Source organism: Rutidosis leptorrhynchoides, chromosome 4 (assembly GCF_046630445.1).
Source record: "Rutidosis leptorrhynchoides isolate AG116_Rl617_1_P2 chromosome 4, CSIRO_AGI_Rlap_v1, whole genome shotgun sequence".
Lineage (NCBI taxonomy): Eukaryota > Viridiplantae > Streptophyta > Magnoliopsida > Asterales > Asteraceae > Rutidosis > Rutidosis leptorrhynchoides.
The window spans coordinates 75,070,397-75,093,447 of NC_092336.1; the positions used below are offsets into that span (position 1 = coordinate 75,070,397).

Below are 23,051 nucleotides of genomic sequence, written 5' to 3' on the forward strand. Positions count from 1 at the left end.
TTGCTATTTGCGAAGATTGCTAATCCAAGTCTAATTCCTCATTTGAAACGGATCTGGAACATTGAAGGTTTTATTAATCTTGACATCCATCATATGGGTGGCTCCTAGGTAGAGGTAATTTTTCCTTGTTTAGAAGCTAAGAAAGCTTTCACACTAAATGCTACCATTATGTCTTACATAGATGAATGGAATGACTTTGACGAACTTTTTACTATCTCTGAACGTGCCATATGCTTAGACATCATTGGCTTACCTGCGTGTGCTTGGACAGAAGGGGCATTTAAAAAAATCGCTCTCCTCTTCGACTATAACTCTTTCACCCTGAATCAAAATGGGGTTGATAAGATTTGTCTTATAACCAAGAAATTAGAGTTTATACATGAAGTTGTTTCAATCAAAATTAAGAAAAAGTGGTACAAAGTTCTTGTCACTGAATCATGCACTTGGAATCCCAATATCATAGATCTCGAAAAAGAGGAGTCTACAGATAATTCCTTCATCGTGTCCGATGAGGAAAATGTTAATGAAGATGATGTTTCTGAATCAAGCTTTTTTGAGGATACACCACCGCCACCTCCCCCAGTTCACCCGGTTGAAACATATATGGTTGAAAAAGAGCAAGTAGCTGATCAATCCAAATCTCATGTATCAGAAAGCCCCATTCATACCCAGCCTTTAAACGATAAAAAAGATTCTGATGCTGCCTCAAGTAATGCGGAATCGAAGAAAAATGAGACATTTTCTGAATCATTGTCAAATCCTCCCGGATTTACCGGTACTCGACCCCATTCTTCACTAAATAGCTCTGCTTCATATGCTGCAAAAAACAAAGTATACGAGGATTTCATGACTTTGGGAAAAGCTTTGGGTTATGATGTTCACAAAACTTCTAGCAATCTCACTAAAGTTCTTTTGAGTATGCGCGGTTTCAACACAATTTAATGAATTTCATGTCAATAAACATTGGAGGCGGTATTACTTTTAGCAATAAACAAAGCTGGATAAGTAATCTCTGTAAAACTCATAAAATTACGGTGTTAGGAATTCAGGAAACAAAACACCTCTCTCCCAATCACATGGCCATTAAATCTCTATGGGGTAATTTTCATTTCAAGTTTGCTTCGTCTAGTGCATCAGGCCGATCGGGTGGTATCATTACCTTATGGGATCCTCATATCTTCCTTAGTAAGAGGGTATTATCTTTTGCTAATGTCCTTATTGTGGAAGGATCTTTTCATGCTGCTCCAGATCCTTGTTTCCTCGTTAATATATATGCTCCCCAATCCAAATCTGGTAAAAAACGAATCTGGGATTATCTTCATAACTTCATCGCCTCAAATCAAGGCGACTTTATCCTTTTTGGCGACTTCAATGCAGTTAGATACCCACACGAAAGATATGGGTCTCGTTTTAGTGTATCTGTAGCTGATGATCTTAACAGTTTCATTAACGACTCTGGGTTAATCGATGTTCCTCTTGGCGGCCGAGATTTCACCAGATTCAACAAATCTTGTACTCAACGTGCCAAACCTGATCGCTTCTTGATTTCAAGTGGTTTCCTTAACCGATTCCCTGACATGGTAGGCACAATTCATTCCAATCTTTGGTCAGACCATTGTCCAATCACTTTAACTAAAGACTCTTCGGACTATGGTCCCATTCCTTTTAAATTGTTTCATTCCTGGTTTAATCATGATGGGTTCGACGATATTGTCAAAACGGTCTGGAACAATGGTAATCACACTTTTCATTCGAACCATCAAATCAATTTTAAGAACAAGTTAAAGCATGTTAAATATTCATTGAAAGTTTGGACCAAGGATCAAAGATTGAAAGCAGAAGGGGAAAAGAAGTCTATCCTCGAAAAAATTTCAGCCATCGATGCTCAGATCGATCACGGCATGTCGTCTTCTACTTTGGCTCAAGACAGATCCAACGCTATCTTTAATCTTCATCGCATTGAGCAAGACGAAAAGGCGAATATAGCTCAAAAAAACCGCAAAATTTACCACAGTCTCGGGGATGAAAACTCTTCCTTCTTTCATTCGGCCATAAATAGAAAACGAAAGAAAATGCAAGTTACGGGCATTATGAATCACGGTACATGGACGACTGACCCGATGCAAGTTAAGTCAATTTTTCTCGATTCATTTGTTAATAAATTTAAGAAACAGGAGTGTTTTACTATTAATTCTCCGAGTCATCACTTTAAGAAAATATCTGGAGAGGATGCAAACTTTCTGATTTCTGATTTTACGGATAATGAAATTAAAGATGCTGTGTGGTCTTGTGGTTGTGAGAAATCTCCGGGTCCGGACGGATTTTCTTTTAAATTTGTCAAGCACTTTTGGGATCTCATTAATAGAGACATACACGATATGGTGAGTAGTTTCCACTCCTCTTGCGCAATCCCTGTTGGTTGCAATGCATCATTTTTTTCGCTTATCCCTAAGAAGACTAATCCAATTCACACAAACGACTATCGTCCTATTAGTCTCATTGGAATTCAATACAAGATCATAGCCAAGATTTTGGCTAATCGATTAGCCTTGGTTATTAACGGTGTCATCAGCCCTGAACAAACTGCTTATGTAAAAGGTAGACAAATTCTTGACGGTCCTTTAATCATTAATGAGCTTGTTGATTGGTGTAAGAAAAAAAAGAAGAAAACATTGCTCTTTAAAGTGGACTTTGAAAAAGCTTTTGACTCAATTAATTGGGAGTACATTTTCTCTATGATGTACTTTATGGGCTTTCACCCAAAATGGGTTGCTTGGATTCGTGCTTGTCTTGTCTCTTCAAGGGCATCCATTCTCGTTAACGGCAGCCCCACTTGTGAATTTCCAATTGAAAGGGGTCTTCGTCAAGGAGACCCTCTATCTCCTTTCCTTTTCATCATCGGTATGGAAGGTCTCCAAGCAGCTATTAGGGATGCTTCGAGTGCAGCTCTATATTCGGGTATCAGTGTGGGTAACTCTCTGAATCAGGTTACTATTTATAACTGCCTTTTCGCCGATGACGTTCTCTTTGTAGGCGAATGGACAGATTCTAATGCTCATAACTTGTTATCCATCCTTGCTTGCTTTTTTACCGTCTCAGGTTTAAAGATTAATCTTCAAAAATGTTCTCTATTTGGTTTGGGTGTTAGTTCAAATGAGATTACCAGGATGGCAAATATTATGGGTTGCTCGACTTCTACCATTCCTTTTACTTTCCTTGGCATCCCCATCGGCAAAAACATGAACCGAATTGAAAGCTGGAATCCTATTATTGACAAAGTGAAAAACCGCTTATCTTCTTGGAAAGTCAACCTTCTATCATTTGGAGGAAGACTTACATTGATTAAGTCGGTTCTGGGATCTCTCGGAACATACTACATGTCTTTGTTTAAAGCCCCTACAACAGTGATCAACAAACTTGAATCTCTTCGGGCTTCCTTTTTTTGGGTGGAAAAGATCAATCACACAAGATTCATTGGGTAAGTTGGAATCTCATTCTTAATCCAAAAGATAAAGGGGGTCTATCGGTGGCGAGTCTTAAATCTTTGAACCTAGCTTTAATCTACAAATGGCGATGGCGATTGGTTAATAATAGTGATGCTTGTTGGGCCAAAATCATCGACGCCATTCATGGTCAAAGTCACGGAGGCAATCTCATCCGCGCATATAATGCTTCTGGTACTTGGAGCAACATCGTTAAATGCATTGCATTAATCCACGCGAATAACTATTTTACTGCTGATCGTTTATCTCTCAAAGTGGGTAACGGCGTTAAAGCATCCTTCTGGCTTGACCCGTGGCTTTCTAATATCACGCTTGCTACTAGCTACCCTCGTCTCTTTGCTTTAGAAACTGATCGTTACTGCTCAGTCGCTTCCGGGTTCACAAATGGCAATTGGTGTTGGTCTTGGCGACGTCCTCCGAGAGGAGGTGTGGAAGCTAGTCAACTGACAGATTTGTGTAATGCTCTTCAACCCACCTCTCTCTCTTCCATGTCCGACTATTGGGTTTGGGAAAATCCGCCTTTCAACGAATACACCGTATCAAAAGCAAGACGATTAATCGAAAATCAAATCTCTTTCTCAAGCCAAGTATCCTCCATGTGGTGCAAAACAGTCCCTATAAAAACTAATATCTTCATTTGGCGCCTTAATATCGATCGTCTTCCTACAATCAGTAACCTTAATCAAAGAGACATATTCGTTGAAAGAGATTGTTGCCCTCTTTGTGACGTTTCTGAAGAATCGCGAAACCACCTCTTCATCAGATGCGACACTAGCCACCAAATTTTGTGCAAGATTGGCACCTGGCTTGACATCTCTATTCCCCTCATGGATTCTGTCGAAGACTTATGGTCATGGATCCACTCAATTCCGCATACTGGTAACAAACGCTTCATTGTTAATGTGGTGGCAATCTCGACCCTTTGGCACATTTGGAAGCTCAGGAACGGAATCATCTTCAAAGACCATAACACAAGGAAATCTTACGTTTTTGATTATATTGTTTTGTTGTCTTTTAATTGGATTTATTCGAGGTACCATAAGTCCTCACTTAACTGGACTGCGTGGTTACACTCGCCTTTGTATTCCTTGTAACTTTTCCTTAGCTTCTAGCTAAGTTTTTTTTTTTATATATTGCCGTTCCAAAAAAAAAAAAAATTAAAAAAGAAATAATACACTAGATTTTTGGATCTTTAACTTATTAACATGTTATGAATGACATGTAACTTTATTTTTCTTGCATTGTTTTAAATGCATATACTACTTGATAGCAGTATTGCATCCACGCAATGGAAAGACATGGATCGGATCTATGGGCCTCAATTACGAATACATATCTTCATGTTCTATACGTCTTTCCAATATATTGGTCAATAACCGCTATGTCCATGATTGGTTATGGTGAGCTCCATGGTGAAAACACGTCGGAAATGGTGGTTATTACATTTTCATGATTTTCAACCTTGGCCTTTCAACCTACGTTCTTGGAAATATGGCTAGCTTAGCAGCTGAGAGTCCTCAGTCGCACTTTGAAATTCGTAAGCCCTTCATTACTTGTTAAATTGACTTTCATAGATAAAACACGAATATGAAGATATTACAGTTCACAATTAGCACATTATTTTGCAGTCAATAATCTTCTTAGACCACTATCTATTTTTAATACAGTACCTCTCATTAAACCATAGAAAACATATCAAACTATAGAAAAACTGTAACGTCTTAGTTTGTTTCCTTGTAGAGAAAGAATATTGAAACGACATCAAATTTTGTAAATAAAAACCAGATACCATCTAGACTTAAAGATCAGATTTGTGTCGTACATTTCCTTATGATGCAAGGCTGAGAGCTTGAATAAACAACAGTTAATAGAGCAGTTGCCAAGAACAATACAAAAGAGTTAAACATATGTTTTTACCAAAACTTGATGAAGTCTACATGTTTAAAGGAGTTGCAAGAGAAACTCTCATTATACTCGAACTCAATTTACCCACAAGTGAAATGTGAATTCTAAAAGTTATATATGTTATAATGTTACAAATTCCTTTTAATTCTCTTTGAGAAAATTGGTTGCGGATATAAAAGACGAATACATACCCCCGAGAGAAGAAATTTTAACTCAAAATGAGACGGCCAATAATCTTATCGGTGAAGTAGAAATTATAAAATGTGCAGATCTTACATCCACTTGATATGTTTGGAGAAGTTAGTTCGTTGTGGTCCAATGGATAAGTGGAAGTTATGATTGTCACTTACTTATGCTTAAGAATCTCATTCTAAACTTCAACTGATTATGAATTCTAAAGCATTTAGTGTGACTCCGTAACATCACAGAATAAATACGGATTCAAATTTGAGGGACTTGTCTGAACAACGGATATATGAAATGTCTGAGAAATTGCTTATGTCATCTGACATAGGCGACGCTACGCTTGCTTCTGGATGAACTTCTTGATGTAAGAGTTAATCCCAATATCAGTGACTCAAAAGAAAGAACCCCTTGGGTAAGTTACATATCAATCTTTTGTACAAACGTCAGTTTTATTATAAATGAAATCTTTCTCAATAAATGGGTCTTAAGTGGTTACAGTGTGTGTGTGTGTGTGTGTGTTTATTTTGCATAAATAAGCATATTGCAGCAGCAAAGGACCACGAAGCATGTCTTTTGGTTCTTCTGAAGCGCGCATGCAACGTGCATCTCAGAGGTATGGATATAGTTTATTACTAGTTACTAGTTATAATTATATTATATTATAACACACACTAATTCACGTAAACTTAATCCATTCCTATAGGCTACAAACAACACATCTCACTGTTGTGTTGGTCCTACAGATCTAGAGAAGTCGTGGGGTCATGTTTTCAGTTTTCTTAGTACTTTATGTGAACGTGTATTGCTTCTTTAATGGGTTAGTTGGTAGCTTTTTTGGCATACTTTTGGACATTGGCTATATATACATCAGTACATATTCGTGAGTTATACAATGGACTATGGAGTATAAGGAGGAAACAATATATTTTTTTTAATAAAAACATTAGTTTGTAATCACACTTTGCGTGAAACAGTTTTTTAAATTGGATATCAAATGGTTGAAATCTCATTTTTAAGATTCTCTATATCACTATCGCTGTAATGTAATGTCGCCTCAGCGCTAACAAATATGTAATGTAACGTATAGTAAATCGGGTTTAACCGTTCATGGGACTAATTCGAGGCGTAATTAAACATTGTGTCCTGGATCGTTATCTAATGTAGTACTCTATGCAAGTAAAGGAAACGGTGGATCAAGCTCAATGGATTCAATGGAATCACATCATTGGGTGTTTCAACATGAAGAAAATTTCGAAATCGATTTCGAAGATAGTGATGATGATGGTGATGCTGATATAGAATCTGAAGATGAAGATAGTGTGTATCTGAAGTTGATTCATACGTGACCGAGGATTGATACATTCGGTGTCGAAACACTCGAGGTCCCTGGCGCTCACTAGAGTGATTCGAGGTTTGTTTGAATTGAGTTTTGAATAGATTTTTATAACTATGTGATGGAAATGAATGGATGTGAATTGTATTTATATTGAGATTAACATATTTGGTGTTTATTTTGGTTTGGATGTTAATTTTTTAGAAATTGTATGTATTAGTACCGAGTAGAAATGGGGATCTCTATGACAGGATATTCATATTATTTTAGCTGCGGCACCTACTATAGCCGTCATCGTATCCATCATTCTATTATCCTATATACTAACTGCAATTTGTTTCTGATGTTTTTAATCTGTAGCAGGATATCAGATGAATTTAGCTACGCTTTGTTTCTAATGCTTTGTTAAGCATTATTGATTTTGTGTGGGCTGATATATATATATATATATATATATATATATATATATATATATATATATATATATGACAAAGGCATGAGGGATTGTGAAAAAGGAAACCGGTAGACATCACACAAAATGTTAATCCCAAGAATAGAGATGTCATTTCAATCCTGCCAAGAACTTTTGGACAAGCACCTCTGCTAACAGGTAAGTTTTACTCCGTAACCATTACAAATACACTTGAAACAAATAGTTTTGCAGTCTGACAAATACTATTTATGTTTAAATTGACGTATCTTACACTCTACAACTAGGAATAGAGGTAAGGGAGGACCTTATCAAACAACTATACAACTCCCATGTCCCAATATAGAAAGCCATTAAGGTAAATGAATAATTGTAGCAACTTCTCTTAGTATTCGATTATGATAACATGCTTAATAATGATATTTAAAATAAACTGATACATGCTAAATGAATAATTGTAGCAACTTCCCTTAATTTTCGATTATAATAACATGTAAATGTATAACTTTATGTAGGGTGTCAAGGCCACGTCAATCCACGAGCCACATTCCTCCAATTTAAACCTTTTTTATCGGTATATTTTTTTTGAAAGGCAAGAAAACTTTTATAGATCACAAAGAAAGCGTACAAGAGGGATCAAAACGAGAGCCCCCGACACAATATTACATAACAACACGAATATTACAAAGTGGGTTGCTAAGGGTGCAATGCCCAACTAAAAAACACCTCAAATCTAATAAATCTAATAAATTTTTTATCGGTATATACAATATACAATACTTATTTATATTCTTAATAAATTGCATACTTTGGAATTTCATATTTTGGAATTGTACACAATTAAGTTGTTAGATGATTTTGGCTATCAAATTGATCATTTTGCGTGTGCTTTTATACTATCTGTCACTAGCAAAAATTTCAATCCACGTACACATCTTCCCCGAGCAGTAAGCGTTCCATTATCATGAGGTTTCTCACTGTCTCAAGAAAATTAGCATTAACTTTGCTTTTTAAACCCATGCATGTATGTTAAAAACGGTCAATTTTAGGTTATGTTTTATTCTAACTCAAAACTGTAATGTAGAAAATTTAGCTAGAAGAGATTTTCAACATGGTATAATTTTTCTATTTCCGATAATGTGCAAGTGAATGACTGTTATAAAATCGAAAGTTAATTTCTATGTATTCGTGGACTGCATTGATGGTCTATTGTTTATATAAAGCATTAACATTGCATCGTTATTAATTGTGATGGGGGATTTTGATGTGTGAATATGCTTTTGTTACGATTTTAGGCCTCTCTTTTCAGATGTACGTTGCCAAATTTGTGAACGAATTGTGTGAATACAGGCATATTATCTACGTTTATGGATACAACTTTGAAGCATAATGATGTATATAGGTGTAATGTATCTCCAAACAATATCATATATCTTTACCAATGCAATTCCGCGGCAACACACGGACCCCTATCCATTCCATCTATAAAAGATGTAGTTTCTTGGTTTCTTTTTATTGTAATTGTATTATATATGTATTTGTGAGTTACTTTTGATAGTAGTTTTACTAAACTTTAGATTTGCTTCATCTATTGATTATTATAGGTAAGGTATTTGGGCAATGGACATCTATCAACCTGTATGTAGGTTGTGTCAGTCTATTTAGATTTCAGTTGAGCTACTCTTTTATTTTTATGTTTCCATTTTAATCTTTCTGTTAATACGTTTTTACAACAGTACTTTTAGACGACGACGACGACAACAACGGAAAAAAAAAATAATAAATAAATAAATAAAACTAACCATGCAACTCCAACCAATCGGCTCAGACACCAGACCGCCCAAATGTCACCTTAGAAATCGACAACTAACTAACCCAAGAAAGAAAAAAAAGATTGAAGCCAGGAACAAATGCCGTTAACCAGCACTGCAAATTTTGTCAAACTAAGGAGTCAAAACCACGTATCTGGGAGACTATTCGTTCACTATAGCAACTTTTAAATTGTTCATGTAATCAGCCAACAAAAATACCAACGGTATCACGAATCAACTACATAAAAATCGAACTAAAATGCGCCCGATGCAATGCACGGGCCGTTCATAATCTAGTTTTAACTAAACATAGTACATAACTACACGGCAAACATAGATTTGACAAACATGAAACATCTATGGGGTACTGTAAGAGAGCAACATTCACATAACCAAGGGTTATAATTAATTCATAACATCAAAGAGAGAGAACAAATGAAGTCTTTCATGAAACAAAGGTTCATATTTTCACACAAATGTTACATTGCACAACACCACCTCCTTTCTATAATACAATCAACACCTTTCCAACATATATATAACCTCATTCTATTTTTTAACAAAAACCGGAAGAAAAAAAATAAAAGAAACCAGTAATACACCTAACCAAACCAAAAATCATTGTAAATAAAACTAACAACGAAACCATCACCAATGGGAGAAAACCAACATTCCAACAGCTCAAACCTTCCATTTGCCAATGTACAAAGGGGTGCGTCTTTTGTGATGTCAAATTTTCATTTTTGAATGTCCTGCTAACTACTTGGTGGGCCCGGGTAAAGTTGGGGGGTACAGTTGAACTAATTCTTGACGTCTCTCGAGTGCACCAAGTAGTCTGAGTGATCTAGAGATATATTTCAATTAAATTAAATCCATGCAAGATTGCCTCGATCATTGGTAACTTGTGGACGACCTCTAGTTGGTGTTGGTGGTCTATTTGCATTAAGCTCCTATAACACCATTGGAAGAATATATTAAAATTGACATTCGATGTCTGCATCATAATTATAATGTGATGAATATGAAGGTTTTAAACAACAAAATGGTACCTGCATCCATGTATCTTCTATATGGCGTTCAGGGGACGTTTCGGGTGACGAAATGGCAGGCGGCAGTGGGTGAATGAGCTTTGGAACCACCACAAGATCTCTACCCAAAACTAAAATCGCACCTGCATTGTTTGCAGTGCCTACAAGATACGCACAGTATGAAACAAATCAACGGTTAGCAATAGATGTGACAATTTCTCCCACACTTGTGAATAGGTCAATTACGGTAATGTTTCATCCCAAAAGAATCTTTAGATAAAAAGGGAATTGGGTTGTAAGTCCCCCAAAATGTAATATCAACGCACACAATTTCCTAAACTACTCTTTAAAAAATACATTGTTAGTGCAAGAATCAGAATTAAACAAATCGGTTACTTGTAAAAAGGCTAGGAATCGACAAAAAATGAGTGGGTCTACCTGACCCATTTCAACAAGCACGAATAGTTATGTGCTTGCAAGTTATAAATAGGCTCGAGAACACCGGAAACTTACCACAATAATTGGTGGCCGAAAAAAGGGTAATCAAATGTCCTTGGGCAAAACGCTCAAAGCCATCCATTACACATTCATGCGCACGTACAATCAACTGGAGATCGTTATTGTTGCAAAACTCCATCACACGATCAGGCTGTGATTACCAAGCGTACAAGAAAAAGATGAGTGTAACAAAATTCCCGACATATAATAATTAAAGAAAAAACACTCACCCCAAAAGTAACTAATCCAGGCCCTCTGGCGTTTGGTCGGAGTCCTTCTACACTATCATTTTCTGTTGGGTCAGACCTATTTGGAAAGATAACAATTAGAACTTGCTCTAAATTAGTAAATTCAAATCCAATTTATATCAAGGATACATGGATCAGAGAACCAACCACAACAAATCCATAAGAACAATTGAACCGGCCTCCATAGTAATTGGTCGTTGAAGGTTTTCGATCTGCTCAATATGGTTGATTGACCTCCCAATACCACCATGCATACAAATGATCTTTTTCTCAATTAAAGCCGCCAGTGGCAACCAGTTAAATAATCTGTTTATCCTATGCCATACCCAGATCCCGTCTCTCTCGCCCTGTTCAGATTAGATCAATGCACGTTACTTGAAATTAGAGACAACTTCGACCCATTTACTTATGAATGGATAAATCAAGTTATGTTTTTATCTGTAAAAGGTCAATAAGATGAACTTACCATCCGCTCTATACACTCGATTCGAAAGCCAAAAAGTGCGTTTATATCAGCAGCTTCATGGTTCCCACGAATTAGATGAACGTTTTGTGGATATTCAACCTACAACATTCAACCAATTGCAAAGGCATATGAATCATGCTTCTGCCAACGCTAAAATCAACTTTTTATTAAAAGTGGGAGACACAAGTAAAACCTTTAGAGCTAACAGAAGGCTAATGGTCTCCAAGCTGTGTTGACCTCGATCAACATAATCTCCTAAGAAGAGATAATCGATATATCTGATGATCAAAAAACAAATTGGCATAAGAACTTAATACTTCTAATTTATGAATATCATCCGCTCTATACATGTAAAAGTAATACAAAGGGTTTTTACAAGAATCCCTTACGCTATGTCTCCAGCAGTTGATGGTGATCCATACTCATCAAATAGTCGCATGAGGTCTCCAAATTGACCGTGCAAATCACCAAATATCTTGATAGGAGCCCTTAATTGTAGAACACTAGGTTCACTTGAAAATATCCTTTCAGAACTATCACAAAGATCTGCTATCTCATTACAATCCAGAAAAAATTGTCGACGAACAGGTGGCTTCCACCCACGAGGCTTTAAAAGGTGAGCTATGACCTGAAAGATCACAACAGAAACGCCTTTAACTATTTCTCACAAACAATAAATATACATTTACATAAACAGATATACCACAATTTTACCTTTTTTGGTACACTGTTGATTGACATTTGTCGATCAAGAAGTTTTCGTGCTGCAGTTGCGTTTTCTGGGGTCCCATAACTAACCCTCCTGCCTTCATTTTCAAATTGATCTATGGACAGCTGTCTGACCATTCCACCTAATGCTCCACCAGTCTCTGCAGCTACTACCACCTGAAAATCCACTTAAATCAGATATGTTGTTCCAAATGCACTAAATATTATTAGAAAAAAGATGAGCTGGCTCAAAAATAACTGACAGCTCGGTGATGCAACCGTATTCCAGCGGGTGGGGTATTAGTTACAACATCAGATTCGGGCTTTATCATTTGTTTGCCACTAGGAGTAGCCTCGGCTCCACGGTCCCTATCTGGAAGGTCAACTTCTCCGTTTGACTGACGTGCTTTTGCAGCAGCAAGAGTTTTAGCAATGGCCTCAGCTTCTGCTGCTGACGCCTCAACCAAGTATTCAACTCCTTTGCTTAGTCTCCTGCATATTAACCGTGACAACACATGTCAATCAAAGGTGAGAACTATAAGAGTCTAATTCTACACGTAAAGATGCAGCATAACCCAAATGAACGGGTCAAAATCTAAACTTCTAGAGTCAGTCAACAATTTGGTAAGAGTACCTTGAGCCTGGAAGCATAGCATTTTCAGTGCTGACATCTGTATACATGTCACCATTGGCTGGTGGGGCAACAGGATCCCCTAGTACAACTGCACCATCAGCATCTGTTTCAGATATTTGCTGCCTTGTTCTGTCGTCAACAAATCCATACCTTCCCGGTAACCTCCCACCCTGTACATTGGTAGCTGCAGCTGCCGCTGCTGCTTGTGATGCTGCTGATGTCATTTCAGCGGCAGCCAGGTCTTCCGCAACTAAAAGATCATCTAGCAATACCCCTGCATCAAAATAAGTAACAATAAATCAGCCACCATAATATTAACGATTTACTAAAGTAATTGACATAAGAATATGTATTAGAATTGTGGGAATATTATATACCTCCACGTAAACCACCATAGATGAATATTAAGTCACCTACAGCTGCAGCTGCGTGCCTACAACGTCTTGTCAATTCAACTGCAGCATCACCGCCAGCAGCATCAGCACTGTATCTACCTGTCCGTGGAGAGGTAACAACAGATTTTGTATCGCACCATACTCCAGCTGCAGTATCGAGAACTATACAGAGAAAAATAAAATAGGGTTAGAAACATGTGAAAAAATTAAAGAAGAGGATGTATAATATCAGCAAACTGCATCATATGTTTTCAGTTGTCTCATAATTGATTAATCAACAATACATATCAGAAATGCTTATTCGTTGATGGAATCTCAAAAACAAATACAAAAGATGTGATTATATTTGAACTTCACAAAAAGCTAGATCATACCTGCCACACTTGATGAGTCCTCCACCATGCGCCCACCTCCAAGTGCCCCACCAGATACATGGAGTCTAGCATTCACGAAGACCTGAAACATGAAATTAACACCTTTGAGCACCCTGCATGTATGTGTGTACGTGTTTTGTGTGTTTAAGACACAAGCAGTCCACTGTAGCTAGTAGCTTAGTATTCAAGAAAAAAAATCAGAACACACCGCTGCATGTTGGTATCGAGGAGATGGTGAAACCCCAGGAGCAATTGCCCATTCCCAGCGACCATCTCTGTGCTTTGCAAGACCATATGCACTTGCCAGAGGCTGCAGATATTAATACGTAAATCAAGTCAAATAAACATCCTGAGGAAATCTTTTTGAGGTGAACCCATCAAGGTTCTGCTGTTAGCAAACAACACTCATTATAGTTGTAACTTGTAACTAACACACAAAGTAGCTTAGGCAGTAACAATCCATGAGGGTTTGTGAAACCATTTAAGCCTCAACAACAAAACACTTACGTAAGATACCTTGAACATGTTCATTTGTTCTTTTATTTATTCACAAATTAAGCCATTATGCTTTCTTCAGTAGTCCATAGTTATAACATTTTTGTTTGAGGGTTGTAAGGTTAAATTTGCGTAAAAACTTATCGCAATGTTTACAACTTACCACACTATTTGCATCCCGCCCACCACAAAGCAAAAGAAGCCCATCAGAACGTGCACTTGCAGTTGCATACCTGCATCGAAGTGGAAGATCATATAAGAGATCAGCAATAATATACTATGCTACCTCAAGCCCTAACATCACATATTTCCATACACGATAGCTAAAAAACACAGAACCCATAAGAACAATCATAATCTCATCAATATAGTACTATTTATTATGATAGGACAATTACAAAGATGACGAACTGCCATTGGATAACTAGGTTTAAAATATATAATAGTAATGTAATGTGACTATATTGAATGGAAGATCTAAGAGAGTCAAAATTCACTCAAAAAAGGAACATTATTTACTTACTTCGAACGACTTGGAAACAGAAAGAAACTATAATCATCAATAATATTTAGGAGATAGAGTAGTTATATTCGGGGATACTGCATACGGAAATATTCGTAGCAACTACTAAAGATGTCTTCACAAACAATCAATTGGTCAACTTATGGATAAGAATTTGAAGCACAATAATGTTCTAATCATGGCCAGACACAGATCTAGCACAACAATGATTATCATAAACAGTTTAATAAAGGTAAACAAGCAGAAAATAACTAATAGGCAACCATACATGAAAAAAGAAGGGAAAGAAAACAATAAATACAATAAGAATATTGGTACACATACATGCATGGCGGTGGACCCTCTCCCTCTGGTTCTAATTTTCGCCATTCATATGGTTTGGCAGCTGTATCCAAGGCCCATACATCAGCAAGAGGCCGTTTACCTATTTATAAAACAGTATTTACATTAAGTCGATAAACAACCAAAAATACTTGCTATAAGTGATGAAGTACAATGAAGAAGACTGACCATCATTTCCGCCAATTGCCATAAGATATCTTTGCCCTACTAGAGCCATGACATGTCCATATCGCGGGCCAGGGCCAGGCCCTTGAACCACCACTCTACAAAAGAACATTTCATTGAGCAAGACTGTAACTTTCAAGATATGAAAATATATGCAAGTAGGAATGAAATATTCAAATTCAAACCTATGCCATCGGGGTCGCTGTTGTGTTAGGTCAAGAACGTGAAGATCCTCGGCGGACAGACCAGCTGGACCAATTCCACCCTGTGTTATTTAATATAGATATTTAGTACAAGTGCAATACACAACCATAAAGAAACATGTATGGAGCACATACAAGAAAGACGACTTGATAACACGTCGAATTGTACCTGAATAACCACCATTGTACCCACAGCCGTTGCCACATGAGCTGCCCTTGGTGTAGGTGGTTCTCCGAACGGAGTTATTCTGCAAAATTACTTTGTAAGTCATCGGATTGTAGAAAGAGTTTGACATTCTTTGAGCTAAAGCAGCAAATAGAAAATGAAGACAATTCATAATTCTCTATAAAGAAACACTAACCTAGACCACTTATTTGTCAATACATCATAACAGTGCACATCAGCAGTCGCTCCAGATAGACCTGTGATATGAACAACATATGGAAACACACTTTAAAGTAAGTAATCATGTGCCAGCAAGAATGTTTCTTTGAGCGACAGTAGAATCGTATCCTATAAGAACTCTTTCATGAGAAAGGTTATCTACCAAATTTAATAGGAATTTATTATCTGGATCCTGATTGGGAAACCTAAATCAAAGACCCATGTCCAGATATACGGACTCAATTCAGTCAAAATTTTGTGCAAGACAAATGCTTTCCTGCTAATTTAACTTGGTAGTTGCCTAAAGTCAACATCATCATATTATACGCATTAATAAAACCATATTCTACAATATAATCAGCATTTTCGTACTTCAATGCAGAACAATCGATTCATTCAGAAAAAAAAAGGAAATAGAGCTAGAAACATACGGATTCCGGCACCTCCTGCCGACGTAGGAGTCCCAGCATTTGCAGAGTTCCCTTCTAAAGCCGTTGCGCCACCAAATAGTATAAGCCTTGGTCCCATATAATTAGCAGTACCTTCCTCCCCAACAGCAGCAACAGCCGTTAAAGTATGTCCACATCTTGGACCAGGACCATCTTCCTTCTTCTCTAATATCGCATTCACCACAGAATAATTAGGCGCGTGTCTAGGTCCACCAACAGCACCTCCACTCATGACCTGAGCCTGCAACGGCGGAACTGAAGAAGCTGGAACCTCCTCTGCAGTCGCCGGAACTTCATCAACCTGCTCCTCCTTTACCGAACCATTCGTATCAACGTTCTTGCTGTTACCGTGATCAACCTCTATTGATGACGTCATTGAAGAATCCACATCCATTTCTCACAAATTCGTAACCGTTATTTCACAGATCGGAGCTATAATAGTTACAAATTCGCATTCCTGAACATCATCATAACTTCAATTATGTGAACCCTAGCTTAGATCCTTACAGATTCAATTCGATTATATCAATAAATTTCTGCAAAAGAGAGAAAGGAAAGTAATTGATCGAAATTATTGCTTTTTATCTCCCTCTCTCTACAAAACCTAAAAATTCACTATATACACATATATATCTGTATATATGTGAGAAAAATAAGAAATAGTGAATTAGGTTTTTTTTCAGCTTGTGGAATTGAAAATAGAATAGAAAGTTATACGGAGTAATAAATAAGGATGAAGTGAAATTTAATTGTGGTTTGACTGACTCACCAGTAGTACGGAACGAGTGAGACGGCGGAAGACGGTGGAAGACGGCGTTGATCGCCGGCTTCGGATTCTTTGGGGATTATTGATTATTGGGTGAGTAACGACGGAAAATTCAGGATTTTTATTTTATTTTTGTTTTTCAAATCAAAATCAAAATCAAAATTAAAATTAAATTAAAAGATCAAATGAGTTATAGAGAGAAATTAGACACGCACTTATATGTGCGTACCGCATAACTCAAAATAAATATATTTAATTATCTTTTCTAATCATCGTTATTTAATTTAATTTTAATTTTAATTTTAATTAAATTTAAATTTAAAAGTTAACTACTAGACATAGTCCAGATATTTCTTTCTTTCTAGATAGTAGTAAACTAGAAAAAATTCGACCGCGCGTTGTTGCGGTTGTGTTCAACGCGCGGTCATATTTGTATATACGTTGTTTGGTACCTAATATATCTAGTAGGTTGGGTTGTTTGTTGGACGTGTACGTATATGTATGAAATATAGCTCGAAATATTTAGTCTTTTTTTGACGATGTCCGTTTCGCGTATAGTTAGTCGCGTTGTGTTCGTAAAATAATATCGAGTTGAACGGTGGTCTCGGAAAAATTTAGCTCGCACCGAGCGAGAATATAGGGCCCGTTATTTAGTGTTTTTTTAACGATGTCCGTTTCGCGCATAGTTAGTCCCGTTGTGTCCGTCTGATTTTTTCGAGTTGGACGGTGGTCTCGGAAAAATTTAACTCGGACCGAGCGAGAAGATAGGGCGCGTTAAAAATACGGTTGGAATCATGTTATTTTGTTTTTTTTAAAATTATATATTTACACTTTTTACCCCTAAAAAAGTAGAAAGTTGGGGGGTCGTTTTGTATATGAAGCCGAATTTGAGGGGCCGAGTGTAGTGTGAACGCAAATTCAAAATGGCATTCTGATGAAATGAAACTACGATTTTGCCCATGCATATTAGTATATAGGAGGAGTAATAATTAGTTTTTATTTATTTCCTAAATAACCTCTAAGTAATGGAATGAATTTAACCACTAGTATCATTTAACATTTAACGATTACTCCATCCACGAAAGAAATAAAAATTTATGAACTATCCAAGAAAAAAAAAAGTTGGACTTTCAACACAATTTACGACAAATCACAAAAACTATCCGTGTAATTATGTCTTGCAATTACTCAAACTAAACTGGATTGGACATCCGAAAATGAATAATATTTGATTAAATTTGTGACTTAAAACTGAATAAAAATATAACGAGAGTTGTAAAATTTTAGTTCAACTTAAAACACACCTCTCGAGCAATTTATGAAATTGAGAAATTATATGTTTTTTTATTTAACTTTAGGTTTAATTGTTGCAAAAAAAAAAAATCTAAATATTAAAAAATCAAAAGCACAATTACCACTATATATATTAGTCAACGGTCGGCGTGTCGTTTTGAGTGACAAAAATTTTCCAGTCATTTTCTACTATAGCGACGATGGCACTTTCGTTTAACAAAAAAAAAATAGTCACATGATGTTATATTTATTTCGAAATTGGGTTGTGCACATAATAAGCACGTGAAGTTTCCATTTTTATATTCGAACAGTAAATTTTTATTATTATTTTTTATTTTTTTACTTTTTAACATTTTATAGAAGGGTATTCACATGATGTGACATTTAATTCGGAACACATGAAAATCGCATGAGTTTTTCTTTTTTTTAACATCAAATTATTTATTTATTTGTTTTATTCATTTTATGTGGTTATTTTTATAATTTTATGAAAGGGTGTTACATTCTATTTATGTAACACCCGCGTTTTGGGCCTAGTTGAAATGACCATTGTACCCTTGGATATGGCGTAATTAGTGATTTTAATACTTAAATGTTTATAATTATTTGATTGTTTAGTTGAGACCAGTTTGTGACAAGGGTCACATAACAGGTTCGTTTGTTGAATTTGGACTCCGTTAGGGCCTCCTAACGAGGTATGAAAGATATTAGATTACTGGTAAATACTAGTGTGTCATGGGGTATGGGTTTTAATACACACTTAAGGAGTTATCTGGACACTTCTTGTCCATTTTTCCTAAATTGAGAAACTAGCCCCGTACCTAAACATCATCCTCTTCTCAAACCCTATTTGATCTAAACTTGAAATTGGATTAAGAGACTTTAGAAACTGATTTCTAGCATCATTGTGAACATCATCTCAAGTTTGTCTTGTTGAATCCATGCTTTGATTGCTATAAATTGGGTTTTTATGTTCTTGAATTAAAAAGTGGGTTTTGATGTCAAAATTGCTTAATTTGTTGTTGTTTTGATGTAATGTGTGTGGGTTTATGTCCTAAAAGGTTTTATAAACAAGATGTGATGAGTTTTGAGGTTTAAAACGAGTATATGGTCGAGATTTGGTGATTTTTGGCTCAAACCCGTCACTTTTCCAATTTTCAGCAGCTCAAGAACACACTCGGTCGAGTGTCTTTTGTAAGTGGGCCGTGTGTGTACACACTCGGTCGAGTGTCTTTTGAATTGGGTCGTGTGTCTACACACTCGGTAGTGTGTCTTTTGAAAAGACATTCGGTCGAGTGTCTCTACTCATTCGGCCGAGTGTCTATCACACACACTGCCGAGTTGGGTAGTGTGTCTTTACAGCATTTTGAGAAATTTGTTTTGGTCATAACTTTCAAGCCGTAACTCCGTTTTTGATGAATCAAATATTGTTGGAATCGTATTGAAGAATACTTTTCAATGAAGAACTTTTAAAAAGCTGGATCAAACTGTTTTTGGGGCAGGAAAATATGTTTTGACGTGTGTGTCCCGTTTTCCACGTACTTGTTTGACAATAGTGAATGGAGTTACGTTGTGGACTTGTGAAATGATGTTATGACCTAGTTTATAGTATAATTTGATTATAATATTGATTTAGATACGTATAATGACTGTGTTATGTCTATTCTCGGGTAAAAAGACGAAGAGAAGGCTTAGTAAGATTAGAATTTTGAGTTCCTTTTGTTGCTGGTAATCGGTGAGTGGGATTATCTCCTGGTGTAGTATAGAGTAGCAAGTTGTGCTACTATGTTTATATTGTTGTTAGTTGCCATGTCTAGTAGTTATGTTATACAGTTGATCATAGTTAGAGTTGCTATGCTTTTAGTAGTATTAGGTGCCTGTAGTAGTAGTAGTCGACTGATTGTAGGTGCACAAGTTGTTGTTGTTGAAGTTAGAACCTTGATCTGTTAGATTCAGCTCAGAGAGGTCAACCTAGTTGTGGTTGGGTCTAGTTGGCTACTGTTTATTGAGTATAGTGCTGAATGACGCATCACCTGCGTGTGGATGACTATATCGGGGATTCAGTAGTAGAAACTATCGGTAGATGCTAGACTGATCAGCTAGTGGTCGTGTGCCCGTACAAGCCGTCGATCCTCTAGTTGGAGAATAGTTTCCAGTTGTTGTACGTTGCTTGTTGTTGTATGTTGTTGCTGTAGGAGTATAAGTTGGTAGTGTATGCTAGACCCTGTGATAGTTCTTTCACTTAGCCTTGTGCTAACCCCTCACCTCCTCCCTTGCAGGTTATGGATCTTAGTGTTGGTAGGGACGGGAGTCGGGCTGATGATATGTTTGACAAGAGGAACTCTGATGTCTTAACTTTTATAAATATGTAACTAGTTGTTTAACGTAACACCGGTGATTTGTAATTAAGTAACTAACTAATGATTTGTGATAATCATGTTTGTAATTAACTAAGGGTATTTATGTAAATTAAGTCTTCCGCTGTGATTTAAAAAAAAATCAGGGTGTTACAACTTGGTATCAGAGCGTAGGTTTGGCCGCATGTACATTGTGTTGAATGTCATGTCCCCAAACCTTGTGTTGTGTCAAACATATCTGAGGGGATGGGTTAAGTGAATGTAGGGATTACATGCATTAGTTTATAGGTACTAACATGTTTTCCACTAAGAGTTTGTGTGAGTTATTGTGGTAGTGCAGATATGGCAGATAATACAGGAAACGCAACTGGTCCGTCAGCCCCCGGAACATTCAGAGCCCCATATGAAGACGGGTATGTGTCAGAAGAGGATCCGCAGGAACAAATTCTAGATTTAGAAAGTAAGTTAATGGAAGCACGTGACTGAATAAGGGAATTAGAACAATGCCAGACAATAGTGAATCCAAATAGTAGTGTACCGAATCAAATGTTTAGTGGGTATCCGGTGCAGTCAAATATTTATCAGCAAACTGGAAGTGCTTTCCAACAACAGCAATGGTTACCACCTCAGTGTCAATTTCCTCAACAGTATCAGGTGCCACCTCAGTTTAATCAACAGTTCACAAATCAGATGTGGGGTCCGTATCAGATGCCGACGTTTCAACAACCGAAGAAATGTACCTTCAAACAGTTCTTGAATTGTAATCCGCCAGAGTACTCAGGAAGTTCTAACCCAACAGTTACCCTTAACTGGTTAAGAGAGATAGAAAAGGTTTTTGAGGCCTGTCAGTGCTAACCGGAATTACAGGTTATTTATGCTAGTCGTATGTTAAAAAATAGGGCAATGGTTTGGTGGGATACAGTTATTTCTAGTATACCGAAAGAGCAAGTGAACATGATTACTTGGAAATAATTTTATAGTAAAGTTTGTGAGCAGTATTGTTCATCCTACGACCTCAATCGAATTAAGACGGAATTTCTGGCAATGAAAATGACACCTCAGATGTCGATAGATGAGGTGACTGAGCAGTATATGGATAAATTAAGGTTCGTGCAACAGTGGGTTCCAGACGAACAATCCAGAATTCAATATTTTGTTAATATAATTTTACCAGAGTACAGAACAATGGTTAGGATGGTGACGACGCTATCGCAAGCGTTTGTTATGGCCAACATGGTAGAAGATGATGTCAAAGCAGCAAGAAACAGAATGGTAGGTTATGGGATGCCACAACAAGATCAGGAGATAAGTCATTCAGACTCTAGGTCAAAGAAGTCCGTTAAGTTGAAACAGAAAAGTGGGTCAGAACAGAGTGGGACAGCATCAAGTCAGAATTCTTGGTGTTATAGTTGTAGATCATCTTATATTGGTCCTTGTTCAGAATCAACCAAAAGATGTTTGAGATGTGGTATTGTGGGGCACGAGATTCGGATGTGTTCGTTCCAAGAGGATGTATGTTGAAAATGTCATCAGGTGGGGCATAGGTCAGCTCAGTGTCCGTATGTAAAAGGATCAGGTTCTGGGGCGGGGCCAGGAGCGCAGTCGGGATCAGTAGGTGGATCTTCTGGTTCTCCAGTTGGGCAGAAAAGAAAAAATCCACCTACGATAAAAGCAAGAGCTTATCAGATGGTTGCAGATGCAGATGTTGAATATGATGTGAATACAGGTATGCTTCAAAATCCTCATATTGTTTAGTTATATATATGTATATGATTGTGCGTATATATATATATATATATATATATATATATATATATATATATATATATATATATATATATATATATGTGTGTGTGTGTGTGTGTGTGTGTGTGTGTATGTATGTGTGTGCGTGTGTGTGTATGTGTTAGATTGGTAGATCTTGATAGTAGTGCTAGATTTATTTGCTGCATTATGTTGCTTATGTTTTTGTTGCGACCCTTGTGTGCTATGCGGGGTAAGGGTGATCCTTAGGTTGACTTTTCGAGATTAAGAACCATGACTTGGATAGAGATGTGTTGAGTATCTTTATGCAGTGAACTCTTGGACGACAGGAAGTTGTTAGATAGTGACATGAGTATGAGTGATATGCCGATAGTGGACTTTATTGACCAGATATTTCCTATGCTTGTTGGATGTGTAATGATGTTGATAGATTATAGTTGAACATTGGATGAACAGTGTTTTTATATCCATGATTGGACAGATGGTGTAATTGATTAATTATAAAGTAGTTAAATTAATTACCGATGCTTATTGAGGAGATTGATTGGATATAAGTTAGTAAATGAGACAAGTAGAATTTTTCCTTTTCGAGCAACTCAGAATGAATGTATGATTTAGGATAATATGCTTGTGTCCGGCCAACAGAAGTATATTATGATAAATCATACGGAATTTCTGGGAAGTTGAAGGAGAATTAGGTGGCCTGTGCTATATTGGATTGTGATGTGACTGGATATGAGACGAATAACCTGTGAAGTGTAGTGACCCGGAAAATTTCGACTAATTTTAA

General features: G+C 36.8%; 1 protein-coding gene across 3 annotated transcripts; it reads right to left on the reverse strand.

Annotated features, from left to right (window-relative positions):
* Positions 1-9,546: 9,546 nt before the first annotated feature.
* Positions 9,547-16,985, reverse strand: LOC139844030 (serine/threonine-protein phosphatase BSL3). Of its 3 annotated transcripts, none has more exons than XM_071834235.1 (22): positions 16,851-16,985; positions 16,064-16,538; positions 15,610-15,670; positions 15,417-15,495; positions 15,230-15,309; positions 15,048-15,142; positions 14,862-14,961; positions 14,178-14,247; positions 13,728-13,829; positions 13,520-13,601; positions 13,128-13,307; positions 12,751-13,024; positions 12,380-12,608; positions 12,123-12,293; positions 11,798-12,036; positions 11,602-11,686; positions 11,409-11,507; positions 11,090-11,289; positions 10,925-11,000; positions 10,710-10,845; positions 10,218-10,357; positions 9,547-10,118 (listed from the first exon to the last, which is right to left on the reverse strand). In XM_071834235.1, exons 2-22 carry the CDS (start codon positions 16,473-16,475, stop codon positions 10,035-10,037), a joined length of 2,994 nt encoding a protein of 997 aa, XP_071690336.1. In that variant the 5' UTR covers positions 16,476-16,538; positions 16,851-16,985; the 3' UTR covers positions 9,547-10,034. The 3 variants fall into 3 exon arrangements, with proteins under 3 accessions (XP_071690336.1, XP_071690334.1, XP_071690335.1); XM_071834233.1 differs by having other exon boundaries at positions 16,064-16,617; XM_071834234.1 differs by having other exon boundaries at positions 16,064-16,981.
* Positions 16,986-23,051: the final 6,066 nt, after the last annotated feature.